At 39.8% G+C, this 22,670-nt stretch overlaps 1 protein-coding gene across 3 annotated transcripts in view; it reads left to right on the forward strand.

Annotated features, from left to right (window-relative positions):
- LOC118231668 (E3 ubiquitin-protein transferase MAEA) overlaps positions 1-22,670 on the forward strand; it is a 62,837-nt gene that overhangs the window by 35,306 nt on the left and 4,861 nt on the right. For all 3 annotated transcript variants that reach the window (XM_035425719.1, XM_035425721.1, XM_035425720.1), the window contains exons 3-7: positions 2,335-2,538; positions 16,446-16,568; positions 17,447-17,523; positions 19,764-19,872; positions 21,372-21,505. In XM_035425719.1, coding sequence (XP_035281610.1) covers positions 2,335-2,538; positions 16,446-16,568; positions 17,447-17,523; positions 19,764-19,872; positions 21,372-21,505 — 647 coding nt within the window. The remainder of the gene's footprint in view (positions 1-2,334; positions 2,539-16,445; positions 16,569-17,446; positions 17,524-19,763; positions 19,873-21,371; positions 21,506-22,670) is intronic.

Consider the following 22,670-nt stretch of genomic DNA (forward strand, 5'->3'; position numbering starts at 1 on the left):
GCGCGAACCACCCAGGTACAACAAAACCCTTTCCCCCCGCTGCTGAAAAAAATCCTAGAGGAAACACTGTTAGGTCCAGCCATATACTAGGTTTTAATCTGGTCTTGTCTGTAATGTATTGGGGTCTTTTTGAGATGTGCTGACATGATTTTTGGGATGTTTGAGTTAGCTCATTTCTAGTGTTTGAAATATACAGAAAGCATTGAATCAACTCCTTGATTCTGTGAACTTTGCAAATATAAAGAGATTTTGCTTATCCTTTTAAATACACTTTCACAAACACAATTACACATTGCATTGCATTCATTTGGCTGATGCTTTTTACCCAAGTAAACCGTAATGTAAAGGAGTGTAAGCAGGGTTCTTCTTGGCAATAATTTAGAAATACAAACATTGAAATGAATGCAGTTGTATCCTTTATTTCAAGAAAATAGTTTTGCAATATATGGTTTTCGTAACCCAACAAGTGTTTCCTCAAAGCAACGTTTCAGTATAGCAGGGAATGTTGTGTCTCCCCATCCCTGTAGACTGTTCCACAAAATACACCTTGTGGAAGTTTGAGTTAGAGCATAATATTTTAAGAAGTATTCCACCCAGATTTTAAATTGTCAAGATTTTCAAGATTTAGATTTTTTTCTTTTAATTTACCCATGCTTAGGCAAATCAAACATATAGGTAAAGGGGGGAGAAAAAGTATCAACAAACAAAAAGCAACAAAACATGTTAACCTTTCAATTTGTAGTTTAAAAAAATCATTGGGAGTTCATAGCAGTAGTTCATAATGAAGATGAGGAACTATCTTTTGAATTCTAAAAGCATTCTTTTCAATTTATAATTGAGTTCAGGTAGGGGTGGTGATGGTGGGGTTCATGCAGTTTGTGCTATGCAGTACAGAGTAAGGATGAGTAACTGTTTTGATTTATAAAAACATTTTGCTTATCTTTGAAACTTGATTTGACTGTTTGTTTACCTCAGTGTTATAAAAGCCTGTTATGGCTATATAACATACAGGACATTGTTTATTAAATACAGCTTTCAAAAGCAAATGGTCTGTTGTTAAACTGGACTATTATTGATTTCATTGTAAAACCATGACTTTAATGCGTTTATTTTGCAACAGTGCCAGTGATTATACTTCATACACTTTCGTTTTATGCCACACTTACATTTTCCTCCAAATTCCATATTCTTGGTTGAACAAATACTGATACAAATACAAATAGCGGCCCCAAATGTATATATATATATGTATTAGAAAACGGGTAGCTCAAATCAAGAAATTTGATTGGTTCATAGCCGTGGTATATGAACCATATACCACGGCTATGACGTCTAATTCCTTTGCACAATTCAGTATCATTCCGTGTCTGAGAAAAAAAACGTTAGTGTGTACGTTGCATAGCAACCGCCTCGCACTATGTGCAGGCAGCCAGGAGGGCCTATTTTATTTTGAACATTATTATTTTTTAGTAAAAACTGTTTAATTGGAATGTGTCTATTACTTTCATATTGCCATACTTGCTGACCGTTTTATAAAAGCAATAGCTCACGTCAGGCCGTGATGAGCTTCCGCTTCGCATCGGGCCGTACAACACCCCTTAGCTGTGAACCATATACCATGGCCTGTTGTGAGCTATTGCTTATATATATATATATATCCACCCACAATACAATCTTCTTGGAGAAGACAAGTTATTGGGATTATGTCATATGTATGGTGCGCACGCATAGCCTGTCTACAGCTCAGGTGTCTCCGCTACGTGGTTTGTAAATGGTAAATGGTAAATGGACTGCATTTATATAGCGCTTTTATCCAAAGCGCTTTACAATTGATGCCTCTCATTTGCCAGAGCAGTTAGGGGTTAGGGGTTAGGTGTCTTGCTCAAGGACACTTCGACATGCCCAGGGCGGGGTTTGAACCGGCAACCCTCCGACTGCCAGACAATCGGTCTTACCTCCTGAGCTATGTCGCCCCTATATTTTTGTATAATGGCAATACAAATTATGCATTTTGCTGTTAATTTGGATGGGTGCATTTACACAAATAAATATACCACTGTGGCATCCAGTGTAGCTATGTGTTAAGTTTAGTAATTGAGTAATAAATTAAGTTGGTTGCAGAGGATAGTTGCACAATCTAAGCACCCATGGCACCCATTGGTGCTTCATTTGTATCTTTACGTAGTCTGTATAAACGTTCACCAGTTGGGCCAGTCTCTTCCAAGCGCATGCTGCAAATTATAATTGGAAGATTAAATAACGTGCCAGCTTTTTTTTCCACTGTCGAACGGTACTTTAACATTATCTGTTCCTCTTTGTGCCGTTGGGCTTCAGGCTGCTGAGTCAATCCAGGCAGAGGATGAGAGCGCCAAGCTGTGCAAGCGGCGCATCGAGCACCTGAAGGAGCACAGCAGTGACCAGCCAGCGGCTGCCAGTGTGTGGAAGCGGAAGCGAATGGATCGCATGATGGTGGAGCACCTGCTACGCTGTGGTTATTACAACACCGCTGTTAAACTGGCCCGGCAAAGTGGCATCGAGGTACACGTGCGTGTGCACAACCATAAACTGTGCAGGCCCTGGGGTTTGCTTCCGAAGCCCTCAGCAATTTGATTTCGGCATAAGCACATAAAACCACAAAGTTTCCATAATGCTACACTTTCATGCTGTGGTCAAGAGACTGAATTGTGAATCAGCCCTGTATCTTGATGGACACCTGGTATTACTTTCCTAGGGCAAGCATTGGACTGCTCAGGGTCACAAACTGTACCGCATAATAGTCCTTATTCTGCTTTATTACACATAGCTGCAGTTTGTCAGTGGATCTTGCTAGCCCCAGGAAGACTAGCCCAAAGCATAAACAAATGAAGGTTAATGTTTCATTCATTATATTTAATAGCGTTTTAGGCAATATGACAATTTTGTATCATCATTGGTAGAATTTTAGGCATGATGTGCCTTTTCACAGATATTGTGGCGATTGTTCTTCAAACTCTTCTGAAAAGCTACTCCAAGTATGAAATCGGCTTGATGTTGGATTTGGCTTAGAGTGTAGCCTATAGTTGTAATTGAGTAATTAGTGCACAGCCAGCTTTTTGTACATTGACAACGTACATAGGTTTTTGTTAAGACTGGGATGGCAAGTATGCCATCCAGCCAAGTTACGCCTTGGCGGGGAATGCCCCATACCTATACAGCACCGAGAGTTTGGCACTTTTCAGGGTTCCCCACAGAAATAACCGCAACAGACTCTCAGCCCTTAAAAACATTCATTTCTGTACATTCTGACCCCATTTCAACATACAGAATCCATAAACAACTTCACATGTCCACACAATAAAGCCCCAAACTAAGAGGATTTTGCGTTTTCTCCGTTCTTTTCCTGCCAGAAATGCTCCTAGCCCACAAAGAATATGTCTCCCCATTGGTCATTTTACATACACCAGCCAATCCTCCTCCTACACCAGCCAATCAAAATGTTACATACACACACAAAATGGACTGTAACACGTTTTGCAGTCCTTCTCCCCACAAACCACACAATCCTCCGTTCTCGGACGCACACAGGTTTTATTGCGCTGGTTTACGTCCGTACGTACACAAACAAAACAAACCAAACCAAAACACACGATAAGGAAGGGGAATTTACACACTGCGTCGTTCCCGCCTGCGTCTCTCATTCCAGCGCTCTGTTCTCACTGCAGGCAGAGCATATAAACAATTAGCAATTAATTGTAATCGCACACACCTGGGGTTGCAGGGCCAGCTAAACCGCTCCCTCTCCGTCTGAAGATGGCGCCCTAACCACACCACCCCTCCACATGGACTTATATATTTTTCCCCAAAAAAATTGCCAGTCTCTTCAGCTAGTCAGTTCGTGGCTCAGTGGTAATGTTGCGGTCTATGGAACATTGAGTCACAGGGTCAAATCCCACCTGAAGCAAATTTCTTACGTGCTTATTTGCTCACTAATAATTGTCTATTACCCGGCGTGCACCGAACGTATAGATTGCATTACAGAGATGTGGTCTCGAGTCATTGTGACTTGGACTCGAGTCGACTCGAGTCACTGTTTTGATGAATTGCAACTTGACTTGACAGAAAATAAATGACTTGAGACTCGACTTGACTTGGAAGTTAAAGACTCGTGACTTGACTTGAGACATGATGACTCAAATGACTTGTTTGTGTTAATTTTATGTTTTAATTAAAAATAATATATGAAATATAAAATATTAAAATGTTCACCGTTGTCAATGTTCACATTACAATTGTCAGTGTAACGTTACCCAGTATGCGAGCGCACACTGGGAATAGCATTGTCATGACTGGATGACTACCCCCCCTGTCAGTCAAGCTCCTCGCTACCTGACGTTTTTTTCAACGAGAAGCACTCGTTACACCCTCCCGCTCTAGACCATTTCTGGTTACGCTTACAGTAAGATCAGATCAGATCAACATGGCAGCCGCGACTGTGCCAAGAGTCATCACTTCCGGACTCAAAAATTTCACGTGAAGGAAAAAGGCGAACTGCTGAATGCAAACCCTGCTCATCAAAGATTTCTGACAGACTACAACATCAAACTTTGTTCGTCATTTGAAGACTCATTCGGGTTGGTATGTGTCTGTGTGAGGGCTAATGTTAACTAATGTTAGCCAGATACAATCTGTTCTCTCACAACTCTGTAGCTAGCTAACGTTAGCCTAATATGATACAATTTGTTCTCTCACAACCAGGGGTTAAATTGGGGGTGGACGCAGGTGGACGGCGTCCACCCACCTTTGGTAAATAAATAATTTTGACCGACAGTTTTATTCAGCGGCGACTGGTGAGCTGAAAATTGGTGGGGCGCAAAACTTTCCTTTAAACTAATTATTGATCTCAACCTGTTTTCATTAGTAATTTTTCCTTTATTATCAAGTGTGCCAACGATCGGACTGATCAAATGGCAAGTAGCCTAACACACAGCGTCTTCATACTGTGTTAGGGGGATTAAATCATGAATTCAGTTTATCCGTTAAAAATCTGTTTTAATCACCAAGTAGTCTGCACTTAACAAACAAGATACACCAGTCTGTCATCTACCGTGTTAGCTTTCAGAATAACCAGCAAAAACAAAACCTGCACTTCAATTTTGTTTACAATCTACGCATTGCAGATATTTGCCATGAATTCGAGTGCGGAGAAGAAGTGCATTTATCCACAAATGTTGATTAAAAATGAGCACAATTTTGTACTGCAAATGAAAATAAATGTAGGCTATAAGGCCTAGGCTACTCGCTAAATCTGTCTGTTTGGGGAGAGCTAGCTATATATGATAGTATTGCTATTGAGTAGCCTATTTTGTGGATGAATTGCATTGATACTCAAGGAAAATCAGAGGAAGATTCCACCACTTCTTAGTGATTAAAACTGATTTTTCTAAATCGCATTTATCATTTACTCTCCCTAACACAATGCAAAGAAGCTGTGTGTCCCTTTCCAATTGCTTAGTCAGATCGTTTGCATGCTTGTTAATCACTGAAAATTAATTAAAACAGTTTGAGATCAATGATTAGTTTAAAGGAAAGTTTTGCGCATCACCAATTTTCAGCTCACCAGTCGCCACTGGTTTTATTTTGTTTCAATTCGACAGTTTAAGAAAGATGGATAAAGGAGGAAGAAAGGGAGGACAAAAGAGGAGGATGACCGATTATTTTTGTGGGTAAAAAATTCTCAGCATTAATGACACTCAATAAACTTGAAATATTTTATGTAAAAGCTTGCATCAATAGTATACATTCTTTTTAAAACATTGTTTTCCTTAATTACAATTATGTGCACAATACATTAAAGATACACCTATTTTGAGCTGAGACATTCATTAGTTTGTACCTTTTTTCACCCACCTCCCACCGGATCTCAGGGTCCACCCACCTCCCAAATCCCAATTTAACCCCTGCTCACAACTCCGTAGCTAGCTAACGTGAGCCGAGTTCCGTAACATTAACGTTACATTAGTTAACGTTAGCTACAGATTGGGGCTAAAGACCGGATACTGCAGGTGAGACTGCAGTATCTTGGGGGAAAAAAAGTGACTTGACTTGGGACTTGACTTGCCTTATCTAAGGACTCGACTTGACTCGACATAACCTGTGACTTGACTTGACTTGCCCAAGAAAAAATGACTTGGGACTTGCTTGAGACTTGGACCAAATGACTTGAGTCACATGTCTGTTGCATTATGACATACCATCTACATGTTCAGTTAACCGCCTACAAAATTGCCATGCCATATGGATACAACTGAAAATTCACGCCTTTGGACAGCTACTTGACGGTGGTGCACTGCCAATGTCATTTACTGGGAAGCGCCAGGTCAGACGATCAAATCCCACCTCGCCCTCAGCCAGATCTTTTCATATCTTAAACTAACATTTTCTTACACTTATATTGGCTGACTAATAATTGTCTATTGTTTTTGAACTATTGCTTTTGCACTTATCAAAATATCAGAATCTTCAATGCATATGTTTACCAAAAGTCACTCACGGCCAGGCATATGCATTTCATGAAGGTATTGATTTTCTTAAAAAGTTACACCAGCTGACCACTGTGGCGTTTCTACTAACTATATTTCTTCACTTGACTACTGTTGAAACCATTCTTATGAGCAAACTCCACGTTTCTACATTCATGTTACCTCGCCCTGTTCTCTATCTATCCAGATACAAACAATTACTATGTATGAACTGTCTGCAACACCCCATTAAAACATTACATTTAAAAACATGACTCATTCATAATTATAACTACTAGTACTAAACATGAGAAAAGTACATTTATGCAAGTTTTCCTAAGCAATTTCACACGTTACTTCAACAACTATTTAAACGGGTAATTATTAATACAGTTTGTTTTATATACCATTCAGTAAGGAAACTCATCTCACTCATGGTCACTTTATTTTCTTTACATTCTGTGATCATGTCAGACTTCACCTACATGTCCATTTTGCTAAAAACATATTGTTTCAACTACTCAGTCTCATTTGTCCTAATTTCTAATATCTAATATTTTCTAATATGCAAAGATTGCTGGGACATATAAGTATGCTGCTATTCTCCACTGTCAAGTGTTCCTGTTCTGCTACTTCCAATTCTCACGTAAGGTCAGAAGGGTACACAAGTTGCGAACTAGGGAGCTCAAATTCAAATACAAGCTTGCTGATAATTTTGTCAATGAAGGCTCGTTGGATGGCTGTCAGATCAGTGAGTACATACACTGGGGACATTTTTGTTGCTTTTCTGATGGCACAAGCCTCTTTTATACTCTTTTATACACCAACGCACCCTTTGTCACAGCTATTGTTAGGATTATTTTGCCCTTCTCCATGGAGTCAAATGCAGGACGATGATGTGAAATCCTTGCCGTAGACACTAGAGATACTGAGACACACTACAGGAGTGCTAGACACAGAGGCATGCAAACTACAGACACAGTAATGGCACGAAAAGGAAACACAATACACTACATATATATATATATATATATATATATATATATATAAAGTAAAACTGGGAACCTAACAGTATTGTTTTACATACATTCAGGTCCATAAGTATTTGGACAGTGACACAATTTTCATCATTTTGGATCTGCACTCCACCACAATGGATTTGAAATGAAACAATCAAGATGTGATTTAAGTGTAGACTTTCAGCTTTAATTTAACCTCTTAGCGCAAAGCCCCTAGTGGTCGGCACGCTGGCGTGCTGAGATTGCTGAACTCAGACATTCAGTGCTACTGCAACCGGAGTTAAAAACAGAAAGGCTTTGTTTTAGTTTCATTCGTAGACGATACTCTACAACTATGCCGAATATGGAGTTTCGCAGCGCCACCATTATAGCTCTGGTCGTTCATTTAACACGCACCCCTTCCCTGCAGTCTCATCTGCAACTACACCCCCCACCCATGACATAATGGACAATATTGTCTGTCTGGGCGTTCATAAAGATATTCTTTCACCACTCAAAAATCGTATTCCGTCGTAGCAACAAGATAAACGCGGCAATAGCCCTAAGATATGCCAATACAGCAATGAAAATGCTGCTCACTGAATAAACGAGAAAAAGTTTAAAAAAATGATACCATGTCATTCTACAGTCAATATCTAGGACTAAGTATTGAATAAATATACAACCTTACCATTGGTTTACGCGTAGAGATGTTCCTTTTGAGACTGAGTGGTCATATATTGCCTTGGACAATCCGTTTGTGAAATATACGCGCATTTGTTACGCCTGGGTACCTTCCAAAATAGCTGTGCGTAATACCACACGTGTTGTTTACAGCGTTGTTGAGTGTATAATGTGGATATTTCACACTGTAATGTAAGCGTTAGTTAGTAGTGTAATAGTTTTTGTGATGCATGCAACAGTGATGACGTGAGAGTTGGAACATTGCCAAAACGTGGTGGACGGTTGAAAAGTGTTTTCATGTCGTCCCATCCCCATACAAGAAAACATACGAGAGTACAGAGTATAGAAATACATACAAGAGTTCATTATTGCACATTAAGTACTGTAGTGCATTGTGTGGCAGTATTTGTGCATTATTTTTTAATCTGATAGCAATGTTTCATCTTAAACCTTCATAAGGGGCTCATTTATATGCTTTATAATGGACATTTTTGGAGAGATTTTGGATATTTTTCTGGACCCCTAGATATTTTAGACCACTGTACTGACTGAAAGCTTGTAATTCCCACTTGAAAATGACGCAGTGAGTTTCTTGAGTCAAAACAGTTGATTTGTAGTGAAATACGTGAATATGTTTTTTGATTTACAGCAATGCATAATTTTAAGCCGCGTTTCCACCGCAGGAACTTTACCCCGGAATTAGGAACCTTTTGAGGAACTCAGTGCGTTTCAACCGCAGGAACTAGGGTCTAAATATATATCAGGGCTTGAAATTAACTTTTTTACTTGGTAGCACTGGTGCTCCCAACTTCAAAAACTTAGGAACACCCACCGAAATGTAAGGAGCACCAACAATATATACAATAGATTTTTTATTAATAAAAACGACAATATAACAGAACGGTTTACAAGGAACAGTTAAACTGTCACGCATAAAATGTGTCGACTCTTCAAGGAATTGCGTGTTATCCATTCAAACGACAAAGCGCTTCTCGTCACATTAATTCGGCTAATTAAATCAGTAAACTGCATCGGAGAAATTAGCTGTTCCAACCGGGTCGCTACACAAAACGTCCGCTTCAACTTTTCAGCTTTCGATAACGCTAATAAATTGAACATAAACTTTTGTCTTCAGGTAACATTAGTTACGCGTCGCGTGACAGTGGAGTGCAGGGAAAGGGAGTGATTGAAGGCTAATATTAACCTATTTAAAATCAGCATTAAAGGTAAGAATGTCAAGCTCGCGATTGGTTAGAAGGGTCACCGTCAGCTCACAAGGGACATGCTGAGCGTATTAGCGAATGTACAGAGAAAGAGACGTTCGACTGGAAAAAGAAAAAAAAAAAGGTCGCACCAGAACAATTATTTGCACTCGCACAAATGCTCCCAATTATATTTCGAGGTCGCACAGATTCAATTTCGGGAGCATATGCGACCAAAATGGTCGCAATTTCGAGCCCTGTTTGAGACATTGACAAAAATGTTAAACTATTCGAATTAAAATATAAGAGAATGTATCTAAGTGTGTCTGTCTGGTGTTTGTTTGTTTTAGAGAGGCACCATATGTTTCAGATGCAGACCTAATTTTACTTAGTGTTATTTATTTATTTATTGACCTTTCAGCATTATTACAGGTTCATAAAGACAGTTGTCATTAAAAACACTGAATTATTTTGCTGTTGCAATAAAACATCAATACTAAGTAGACAAAAAATTTTAAATATTGCAATTATCTAAACTGAGATCTAATCTCATATCCCAAATTTAAATTTAAAATCCGCTGTCATTTAGGAGTCTGCACATATAGGGGATTGGTGATCTCCTGTATCTCTCAGTTCGACATCTTGGGATGGCCAGTTGGTTTGAATTCCTTGCCTGACGACCTGTGAGCTCCTCCCTGAGGGGGGGTAGCCAGTCACTGAAGTTGGACTTGAGCAGCTTTCTGGCAAAGCCAAGACACAGTTGAGTGCGTCTCTTTGATAGAGTGCACAATCCGAGAGTGCAGAGAGCCTGTGGGTACCCTGAGTACCTCTGGCCAAGTATGATTTTACAAGCCCGTTTCTGCGTGCTTTCCAGCCTTTTAGCCTGGTCTGTAGTGAGGGAACTGTGCCAGACGGGGACTGCATACTCCAGCACCGGGCGTACGTAGCCTATGTAGATGGAAACCAGTTCTGGGTCTCGGACACCAAATTTCTTCAGGCGACGCAGAGCAAAAAGCTTCCTGTTCGCTGAGGTCAGCATGTGGTCCACCTGACTGTCCCAATGCAAATTACTCTGGATGGTGACCCCCAGGACCTTGACAGTGTCACAGACTTCCACGATGTTCTGGTCAATGGAGAGAGTCGGCAGGGCGGGTGGATGCCTCATGTGGGTGACTTTACATTTCTTTGGGTTGAGTTTCATTTTGTGCTCCTCTACCCAGATATCAAGACCATTCAGGGTCTGTTGGAGGGTACAGGGTAGTTGGAGCTGTTACAATAAATAATTTTAAATCGTCCCACTGAGATAAAGTCATTTGTTTTGGTCATGGAAATTCAGTTAAAGGTTGTGGAGAAGTCATGGAAAAGTCATTGAAAATCATTGGTGAAAAAGTGTGTGAACCCTGTATATTGGAAATGCGAATGCATTCGGTCGCTTCGGATGTCAAGACACGAAAGCGGATGTTCGCATAAAAACATAATGAATGTGTTTGAGAGGATATATAAAACAATTACAATCTGACTATTGGCCTGTTATATCCTATTTGTTTCATAACAACGGTCCAAGTTCAACTACCAACGACATTTTTGCTTGACAACGGTAAAATATGCCCAAACGGCTGCAGAAGAATATTTAAATTCCAGGTGATTAAATCGATAAAAATCAATAAATACAAAAGTAACCATATACAGTCATTGTTGGTAGCCCGTTGTATATAAGTGGAATAAACCCCTCCGGGCTGTCCCGGTTATTAGAAAATAATGTAGGCTACTTCGGTGGTAGTATGGGGTTACAGAAGAAATCATAGGACAGATGGACGAACGACAACGTCGCTTTTTCATACGTCATTGGGCTAATTTGCCTAATCTTCGCGGGACTTTAGACCGCGGTGGAAACGCAGACAACCATGGGCTGAAGGAACCTTTTAGTTCCTGGTAAAGTAAAGTTCTGGGTACTTTTGGTGGAAACGCGGCTTTAGACATTTTGGATAGATTTGGAGATGCTGGCTACACTGCTTAGTTTTTGCTAAATCTATAGTAGTTATACATATCCACCCTTAGATTTTATGAACTTGTGGTCAAGAAGTTTTTGATCCAGGACATGTATAGTTTAACCTGCTGTATAGGCCTATATGCAATCTCTCAGTATTTCATTGCAAACTAAAAAAGTGCAAATTCATTTTTGATTTTTTGACTAGACAATTGCATTTGTGGCACTTTATTTCTTCCAAAATTATGAATATAAACTAATCTATGTTAGTTTTGTAAATGGTACAAATGTCTTGCTTCGTTTAAGCCATTTTTCGAGTCTCTGTGGAGTTCACATCTGGAGTTGTAAAGCCAAGGATTGGCCAGATTTGGCATGTGCGCTAAGGGGTTAAGGGTTTTGTCAAAAGTATTGTATGAACAATGTAGGAATTACAACCATTTTTATACATACCCCCCCCCCCATTCTAGGGGCTCAAAAGTAATTGGACAAACTAACATAATCATAAATTAAATTGTAATTTTTAATACTTGGTTGCAAATCCTTTGCAGTCAATGACTGCCTGAAGTCTTGAACCCATACACATCACCAGACGCTGGGTTTCTTCCCTGGTGATGGTCTACCAGGCCTCTACTGCAGCTGTCTTCTGTTCCTGCATGTTCTTGGGGAGTTTTGCCTTCAGTTTTGCCTCAGCAAGTGAAATGCATGCTCAATTGGATTCAGGTCAGGTGATTGACTTGGCCATTGCAGAACATTCCACTTCTTTGCCTTAAAAACGTCTTGGGTTGCTTTCGCAGCATGCTTCGGGTCATTGTCCATCTGCACTGTGAAGCCCTGTCCAATGAGTTTTGAAGCATTTGGCTGAATCTGGGCAGATAATATAGCCCTATACACTTTAGAATTCATCCTGCTGCTTTTGTCAGCAGTCACATCATCAGTAAATACAAGGGAACCAGTTCCAGTGGCAGCCATACATGCCCACGCCATAACACTACCTCCATCATGCTTCACAGATGAGGTGGTATGCTTTGGATAATGGGCAGTTCCTTCCCTTCTCCATACTCTTCTCTTCCCATCATTCTGGTACAAGTTGACATTTGTCTCATCTGTCCATAGGATGTTGTTGCAGAACTGTACAGGCTTTTTTAGATGTTTTTTTTGGTTTACAATGGTTTACATCTTGTGGTAAACCCTCTGTATTTACTCTGGTGAAGTCTTCTCTTGATTGTTGACTTTGGCACAGATACGCCTACCTCTTGGAGGGTGTTCTTGATCTGGCCAACTGTTGTGAAGGGTTTTTTCTTCACCAGGTACAGTATTCGTCTGTCATCCACCATAGTTGTTTTCTGTGGTCTTCCGGGCCTTTTGGTGTTCCTGAGCTCACCAGTGCATTCTTTCTTTTTAAGAATGTACCAAATAGTTGATTTTGCCACACCTAATGTTTTTGCTATCTCTCTGATTGTTTTTTTTTTTTTTTTTTTCAGCCTGATGATGGCTTGCTTCACCGACAGTGACATCTCTTTTGACTTCATATTGAGAGTTAACAGCAACAGATTCCAAATGCAAATGCCACACTTGAAATCAATTCTAGACCTTTTATCTGCTTGCTCGTAAATGAAATAATGAGGGAATAACACACACCTGGCCATTGAACAGCTGAGCAGCCAATTGTCCAATTACCTTTGGTCCCTTAAAAAAGGGGAGGGGGGGACCACATATAAAAAGTGCTGTAATTCCTACACCGTTCACCTGATTTGGATGTAAATACCTTCAAATTAAAGCTGAAGGTCTGCACTTTGAGCTCATATTCATTATTTAATTTCAACTCCAATGTGCTGTGGTAGACCGCTAAAATAACAATAACTTTGTCAATGTCCAAATATTTATGGACCTGACTGTATATAGCAAAGTGAAAGTGCTAAACGATGCACGTTCATCAGACTGTACAAATTCACACAAGGATAGTCATAATCCACAAACGTTTCTTAAAGGGTTACTTCGCATGTTTACACCCAGGTCCGCTCCGATGTTCATCACGAATCATGTCCTCAATCCTGGCCCCCCCAAAATCTCGCTCTGCCTCCCAATCAAACCAGTCTAAATCCGGCACCGCCTACGCTGTATGGGTGTTTGCATGTTAGTATGTGTATGCATACTTCTCATAGTCTACATTTATATGCATTACTGTTTCACTTTCTCATATAACAAAAACTTTGCAAAAAGAAATGATATCTCATTAAAAAACATGTTTTCAACATACAAAAATGCCAAGTTACTCATACATACAAAGCACTGTCTATAACTCATTCATTCAAACTGGCAAAATCTAGGCCTATCATTAAAAGTATTGATATCAAAATGATACCAAGTTACTGTACTACAAACAATATAGGCTGTCTTGCCTCACCGAAATTAAAGAAGCTGTATTCCAAAGCAATGCTACCCAATGTTTTCTAAATTTTTTCAAGTCACTTGGCTCTGTGTTTTTAAATCTTACTATCTTACAATGTCATTCAAACTTTGTATCACATCAAAGTGTCAAATACCTCAAATTGCCGCATGCAAGACATTTAAATGAATTTACAACACTGCTGGTGAATACCTACGAAAAGCATATTCCTCCAGAAAACATATGTTTATACATGGTTGTCAAGTTCATTTTACTAAATGTACAAGTTCTTGTATATTTGCAACTTACAATAAATACTGCATGTAAAACAAATATTGTACATACATTCATAGAATACTTCATTATCCCCATGGGGACATTTCCCTCACAGCATGTAACATTCACATTTACGAACAAACATTTATACCAAGAATCATAAAATTGTTCATGCAACAGAAAGGCTGGGCAGCTAAATATATACATACAGATACAAATTGGATATATTGAGGCCTATTCAATCAATCTTGACTCTTACAAACCCAGCCACACATGTTTTGCCTGTTCATGTAATATATGCTTATACACACAGGGCCAAGTGACTTGAAACAATTTAGAAAACATTAGAGAGCATTGCTTTGGAATACAGCTTATTTGATTTCAGTGAGGCAAGCCTATATTGTTTGTGGTACAGTAACTTGCCGTCATTTTGATATCAGTACTTTTAATGGCAGGCCTAGATTTTGCCAGTTTGAATGAATGAGTTATAGACAGTGAATGTCTTGTATGTGTGAGTAACTTGGTATTTTTGTACGTTGAAAACGTGTTTTTCATAAGATCAAAATGTACTGGGGAAAAAGGCAGTGCACAGCTACCTCACACTAGAGCTACCAGAACAGATTTCACAATCCAAACATAATTTGAATGACAAGATTTATTTCATTTTAATAAAAAAAATTACCATACAAAACTCTAAACCAACTGTGGTTATTTTACTTTGAGTGCTTTAAAACTTTTTGGCTTACTGAACACATCCCTCGCCGTTCTTACCTAATTTCATTGCTAGGATAAATTTCTTCCGCTGTATCTTTTTTTTACAAATTTGCCAACCAACACTGAAGCTGCAGCAGCATGGCTGGAAGTGTTTGGATACTGTTCAGATCAGGGGAAGATTCAACAGAAGGATAGTGGTTTGTAGTAATTTGGTCGTCAATTTTAGCAAAATGGAGCTTTAATATCACACAACATGGGGCTCAGGCACCTGCAACTTAATAGTCATACATTGCAGCTTTTTTCTCTCTCTCTTTTCCAAACACATGCTCTCTGTTGAGCACTAAGAGACTGTCATGTATAACATTCCTGTTAAACATCCTGGTGAATGGTTTGGCATTTAATTAATTCAATTAATTTAATATAATATTTTCAAATACGTTCAAATGGTTACATTTTTAAAGAAAGACTACTCAAAGGGTATTTTTGTGGAGCATTGACAGTCCTACATCATACATTGCCTGGCCACAGCTGGTGTTTCAGGTAGGCCTGTATTATTTATTTTTACATTGCAGTTCACTGTATTATCTACTTAAGTTATTTCTGCTACGTTTTCCCCTCACATTTCAGATACTGCCTTCCCGATACAAAACATTAATTGTGCACTGCTTTGACCACTGATTTCTACCAACTCAATTTTTGACTCTCCTCATAGCTACTGATGTTAATTAAATTTTTTGATTTGTGCCTAATTATCTTTAATGAAAATATATCAGTGGTCATGTTAGTGTCTTTTTTCATACTTTTCAGATACTTGAAAACATCACAGCCATTAAAAAGGGCTGTTTTCTTCAATTTAAGTTTCATGCACCTAAAGATTTTGAACTGACAAGTGTGATGATAACAACATTAATGTCACATTGTAAAATGGACTTTGTTTCTCAGTGTCTCTTATCGTGTGGCTGATTCTGATAATTTGATGTTAATGTGAAAATTGCTCTAATTTCGGGTTGGGAAATGCTTGCTATGTCTTTTTTTGAAAGGGTGTGTTTGGAGACTGCCAAACCCGCAGCAGTGGAATTACACTCGTCTGCTTTTCCTATTACCGTCAAATTTATCTCTTCATTCCTTTTCATTCCACTCTACAAAAGATTTAAAATGTGAATAAAGATGCAACACAAAGCTTTTAAATGTTTGAAAATTAAACACAAGGTTTGCTTGCTAAAGCTGTATAGAAAAAAATTCAGCTTCCAGAATTTTAACCTTTAGAAGTCTGGTATACACCTTGGTGTACCTCCATGCTCCACAGTGTAGTTCAATGGTTTTAAATAGTAAGGGAACATTTCTTTGTAACCACATAAGATCCAAATAAGAAAAACATCTCCCCAAAAAGCCTCAATCAGTGCTGATCCATGGTAAGTAGGACAAAGTGCTCATCATACACTGGAGAACTAGGGTAATGGGGAAACAAGGACAGATAGTAATGCCATTCCTGGACATTGGAGCAATGGAATACACCTACAAAAACAGTTGGTCACTTTTAATTTGGAGGGGGGAAAATAGCAAGTTTTGCAACATTGTGCTGGCTGTAGGAGTTATAAAGTTTCAGGATACTGAAAGATCTGTGCCCTGTTGTGCCCCACTGCAGCCTTGACCACTGTGCAATGACATACATGTAACCTATACCTGCGCCCTGCTTTCCAGGACCTGGTCAACATTGAGATGTTCCTAACCGCGAAGGAGGTTGAGGAGTCACTGGAGCGACAGGAAACGGCCACCTGCCTGGCCTGGTGCCATGACAACAAATCCCGCCTCCGTAAGATGAAGGTACTGTGAAAGCCCTTTCTCTTTCAGAAGCACGCTGTCTCTGAGCACTGTCCAAAGTTTGCACCCGAATCTCCCCCTGAATAAACAGCACTGCAAGATTATTGATTGATTGTGATTAGCTGTTTTTGAACATAAAGAATATATTATATAGCTGATTTTGTGTACTTTTTCCAAAAAAGGGGGGCAGGAACACAAGCAAGGCATGGCACAAAAATAATATTCCTATATTTTTTGTGTATAAAATATTTTTTTCGGCAGTATCTTATGAATTCAACATATCAGTAACTGGACTCCTGAAGAGGTGTTTGAATGCTGTGTATTTGTTCAACAGTATAAGCACCCCACGTGTTAAATCAAGCTGTATCCTGCATATTTATTCTTCAGTATTCCAATCTGACTAAATTTCAGGGGAGTCATACAATGTGTACTGGTAGTCAGAAAATGAAAGTGGGTAGTGCAAGTCAAATGGTAAATGGTAAATGGACTGCATTTATATAGCGCTTTTATCCAAAGCGCTTTACAATTGATGCCTCTCATTCGCCAGAGCAGTTAGGGGTTAGGTGTCTTGCTCAAGGACACTTCGACATGCCCAGGGTGGGGTTTGAACCGGCAACCCTCCGACTGCCAGACAATCGGTCTTACCTCCTGAGCTATGTCGCCCCTGCAGTGGTTAAACCATGTCAAACTAAGTCAAGATAGCCATGCAGTGGTTAAACACCACACACCAGGCCCATGAATTTTAATCCAAGGCTGGGAATCTCTTCTACTCTTGGGAAAAGCACCTAATCAAAATTCAAATCCCAGCTAATTACGAAAAATGTAAGATTAATAAAAGGGTCCTGCAGCACACATAGTTGCATACATGGTTCTCATTTCAGAGCTGCCTGGAGTTCAGCCTGCGGATCCAGGAGTTCATTGAGCTAATTCGACAGAACAAGCGCATGGATGCTGTCAGGTATGAGGCAAACTTCTCACACATATCCAGCGCTCATAGACTAAAGCCGCGTTTCCACCCAAAGTACCCGGAACTTTTAATCACAGGAACTACTTTTCAAGGAACTAAAAGGTTCCTTCAGCCCATTGTTGTCTGCGTTTCCACCGCGGTCTAAAGACCTGCGAAGATTAGGCAAATTAGTCCACTGACGTATGTAAAAGCGACGTCGTCGTCGGTCCATCTGTCCTATGATTTCTTCTGTAACCCCATACTACCACCGAAGTACATTATTTTCCAATAACCGGGACAGCTGGAGGGGTTTATTCCACTTATACAACGGGTTACCAACAATGACTATATATGGTTACTTTAGTATTTATTGATTTTTATCGACTTAATGACCTAAAATTGAAATATTCTTCCACGGCCGTTTGGGCATATTATTTGACCGCTGTCAAGCAAAAATCTCGTTGGTAGTTCAACTTGGACCATTGTTATGCAACAAACAGGATATAACAGGCCAATATACAGATGGTAACTGTTTTATATATCCTCTCAAACACATTCATTATGTTTTTATGCGAACATTCACTTTCATGTCTTGACATCCGAGACGACAGAATGCATTCACATTCTACAAATAAGTGGTAACAACAGCAGAAAACATGCACACGTCGTAAACGATTTGCTGTTGAATTGATTAATTTGACTCTTATCGTCATTTCCAATATAGGCTAATCGCAAAATGACAAGAATAAATAGAATGGACTTGCGTGAAAATTTAAATTAATATTGCAGTGGTACAGCCACCGTTTGTTTTCCTTGAAAGTTACTGCTAGCGGAGCAGCCCTCCAGATGCGAACCATGCACCATAAATAGAGTCCATGTCTAGTCTTCCTGGTCTTTTTGTGGAATTGAAGAATCGCAGAGTGAAATTACTGCAGTCTGAAAAAGCAAAAGGGGCGATTACTAGAATTAAACTGTTATTTTACCCTGACAAAAAGTGCGGAAGGTGATTTCTAGTTTGCTTTTACTGTATCCCCAATGTTAATTACACAGAACTACCGCATACATAACTGTGTCAAACGTTTTGAGTCAATTATAACGGACTAACAAAGAAAATCCGGAAGAAAATATTCAGCAACCGAATTAAACCGTTTGAATGTTTTGGTACGTAATATGCTGTCCCAGCACGAATGCTTAACATTTTATAAAACGAATACTAAAGCAAGAAAAGAACAGAAGAGCACACGTTATAATCCTCAATCTTAACTTCTCATCTGTTCCAAGACGTTGCCAGGCTATCACCAAAAGTAGGCTACTGCACCGCATAACATACAAGTTTGAATTCAAGTTATGAAAATAAATCGGTTTGCGGCTGCAGATTTTTAAAAATGGCGGTTGAAATAAAATACTGCGAGTAGTCGACCAATCAGAAATTTTCAGCACTTGCGCCCCACCCCAAAAGTTCCAGTACTTTTGGAAAGTACTACCCCCCGAGCAGGGACTTTAGTCCCCGGAACTTAATTTAGACCCTAGTTCCTGCGGTGGAAATGCACTGAGCTCCTCAAAAGGTTCCTAATTCCTGGGGAAAGTTCCTGCGGTGGAAACGCGGCTTAAGCCATGTCAGTGTTTGGTATCAAGCTTAAATGTGCACTCTGGACAAAATGAAATCAGTGAAAATGACTGCTTAATGGGAAAGTCAACTTTTTCCCGCATTTTCACTATGTTTAAAGAAAGAGCTACTGTAGTTTCTCTGTTACTTGGCTGACACTTAAAGGGATCATCCACTTTCTACAGGTTTTTTACTGCAACATCACACTGATGTTTACGAAATACTCATCCAGTCAGAAGCCACCTGCCATAAAAAAAGTTTTAACAAACTATCAGAATCATATGAATACCAACAGTAATAATGATACCAACACTAATACAACTATATAACAACTATTCATTAAAAAATGAGTACAGTATTAACAACAGTTATTTAACCATAATAAAAGAAGTCCTATCTCAAATACCCTTCCTCAGGTAGCCTTCCAGGACTGGACAGTAACAGGCAGGGCCAGGTTGCCCTGTGGAAGGACACTTATTTCGAGCTGGTCACAGAAGACATGTTCACTCTGCAATATCTCAGGGCACCTTCATTCTGGTGTATTGTTCACCCGCAGTGTCATTTCCTCTCTCCTGTCCTTTCTCTTACCCTACCTCTCTCGCTCGCTCTTTATCTCTCTCTCACACACTCTCTCTGTGTGACTCAGACATGCACGAAAGCACTTCAGTCAAGCAGAGGGTGGGCAGCTGGATGAGGTGCGGCAGGTGATGGGCATGCTGGCATTCCCCTCTGATACACACATCTCCCCATATAAGGTAATACTGCGTACACACATTGCAAGCACACAGCCATATAAGGTGACACATTACGCACCTCTCCAAACAGAGTAACACCACAGATATTTGCACATAGGCCATGGTTTGGAATGAATCCAGTATAAATTGCAATTCAAGAGACAGTTCCAGTTGATGTCTTATGAAGTGGAGAACTGATCATGAATTTGAACTGCAGTACAATAGCGACTGCATTTTCTTTTTCCATTCATTCCTTGGGATGCACACAGTAATATATAATTTGTAGAAATAAAATGGCCTGGGAACAGATGCTATTTTTTTCCAGCACCTTGCATTGTATAGCATTTGTAAAAGTAGTTTAACTAGATGAAATCATTTTTAGGGCTGTCACATGATTAAAAATTAACTAGTTAACCACAGAGTTTGCTGTGATTAATGGGCAATTAATAACAATATTTAAATTTGCTCAAATTAAGCCTTAAATAGTTTTCAATTTTAAAAACCATGAAATTGTATTTCAAAAAGTGAAGAAAATGGCAAAACAAGTCTAATTGTTTAGTATCAAGGACAGTGCCGAATGTAAGGTGTATAATTGGCATTGAGCTATATACTATGTCCCAGTTTGGCTCACTTTTTCTTTCCACTGAGTCCACAAAGCAACTCTCACTGGGCTGGTGAAAGTGGTAATCCAGACACCTGGGTCTACCAAACTGATACATCAAAGCTCAGGGGGCTATCGGTTAATTTTATCGGCCCTGGGTGAATACAGTTTAACAAAAGCATCTGATTTACTGAGATTACAAGTCATTCATATTGGGAAATCTACAGGTTGTTCTCATTTTCTTAGCTAAGTAGGTGGGAATTCTAGATGGTGCAAAGGCCTTCAGAGGAGAATGGTGTTAGAATAAGTGTAATTCCCCCTCTTAGCTAATGTTAGCTCAGGCAAGCCAGCAATAGTCTGTGCCTGCAGCACGACCATCTGTCTTGTCATATTTGACACGACTGTTATCACTAGCATTAAAGGAAGAGAAACTGTATTAGAGAAATGAAAGAATACTTGTAATCGCAAGGACAAAGCATTTTGTCATTGTTTCGAGATAATGATAAAATGTCCCACCCCTAGACAGGGGATTGAATTTAAAGAATTGTTCATGGGAGCATATTGAATTGGAATTGTGTAATTTGAGTTAGAACTTAAAGGAATTGCATTTAAACCAAATTTAGATAATTGATAACGGCAAGATATTGAAATAGTGGCATTTAAAGGGAGAGTGAATTGAACTGGAATTGACCGCAACCCTGGCACATGCTCTTGACACTCGCATGTAATGCCACTCACACACAACTGCGGGGTGATGGGATTTCTTTTGACTACATTGACCTTGAGCATGAAATTATTCTTCTGCATGTTGTGAATGTAGTGAGTCATTAACCCAGAATTTTTTTGAATTTTTAATTAATTGTATATGCTCATCCCTCGATTGACTGGCTCAATATGTGACACTCTCCTGTCTTTTCAGGATCTCCTAGATCCAGCTCGCTGGAAAATGTTGATCCAGCAATTCCGCTACGATAACTACAGACTCCACCAGCTGGGAAACAACTCTGTGTTCACAATTACACTCCAGGCTGGTTTGTCTGCCATCAAGACTCCGTATCCTTCCTCTTTCAGAACCCTGTTCTCTTTTATCGTGACCGAGTTTTATTCAGCTTTCCAGCACTCTGTTAACAACACTTTCATTTCAAATTGATTGGGATGGCAGGTATGCCATCCCGCCAAGTTACGCCTTGGCGGGGCGGCATGCCCCATACCTATACAGCACCAAGAGTTTGGCACTTTTCAGGGTTCCCCAAAGAAATAACCACAACAGCCACATACTCAGCCCTTAAAAACATTCAATTCTGTACATTCTCACCCCAAGTCAAAATTCATAAACAACTTCACATGTCCACACAATAAAGCCCCAAACTAAGGGGATTTTACGTCGTTCTTCTTCGTCCTCCTCAGTCTCCGCCACCGCCGCCGATCCCACAAACAAAATGTGTCCCCATTGGACATTTTACTGACACGACCCAATCAAAATCTTGCATACACACGCAAAATACCCATATCTTTTTACTCTAAAACATTTCCAGTCACAACCACTAGTCCGTTCCTGGCTGAGTGGTCAATGTCACTGTCTACAGATCATAGGCTCCCAGGTTCAAGCCCTGCCTGGAACAAGTTTATTTCACCTGCTTTTTTCCTCACTAATAATTGTCTATTACTTCTCAATTATTTCTTTTGCACCACATCTACCCGGCGTTCACCGAACGTATACACTGCACTATGACGTACCATCTACGCCTTCACTTAACGGGCTACAATATTGCAAAGCCATATGGATTCAATGGGAGCTCTTCTATTATCACCCATGAAATTTCCTAGTTTCAACAGCTCGTCCGTTCGTGGCTTAGTGGTAAATGTCACAGTCTACGGATCATGAAGTCACAGGTTCAAGCCCCGCCTCAAGCAAGTTTCTTAAACGTGCGTTTTTCCACATTAATAATTGTCTATTACTTCTCAACAATTGCCTTTGCACCACATCTGCTCTGCGTTCACCGAACGTACACAGTGCATTATGACATACCATCTGCACTTAACCGGCTACAATTTCGCCAGGCCATATGGATTCAGCCAGAGCTCAGCTGTGCTTACTGGCCTGTGTTCTTCTTTAAAACCACGGACAGGTTTGACCATGAAATTTCACGCATTGAATAGTTATGTCATGGATGCGCACTGCCAAAGTTACGGACTGGGAACCAGAGGTCCAAGGATC

The sequence above is a fragment of the Anguilla anguilla genome, chromosome 7, assembly GCF_013347855.1.
Source record: "Anguilla anguilla isolate fAngAng1 chromosome 7, fAngAng1.pri, whole genome shotgun sequence".
Lineage (NCBI taxonomy): Eukaryota > Metazoa > Chordata > Actinopteri > Anguilliformes > Anguillidae > Anguilla > Anguilla anguilla.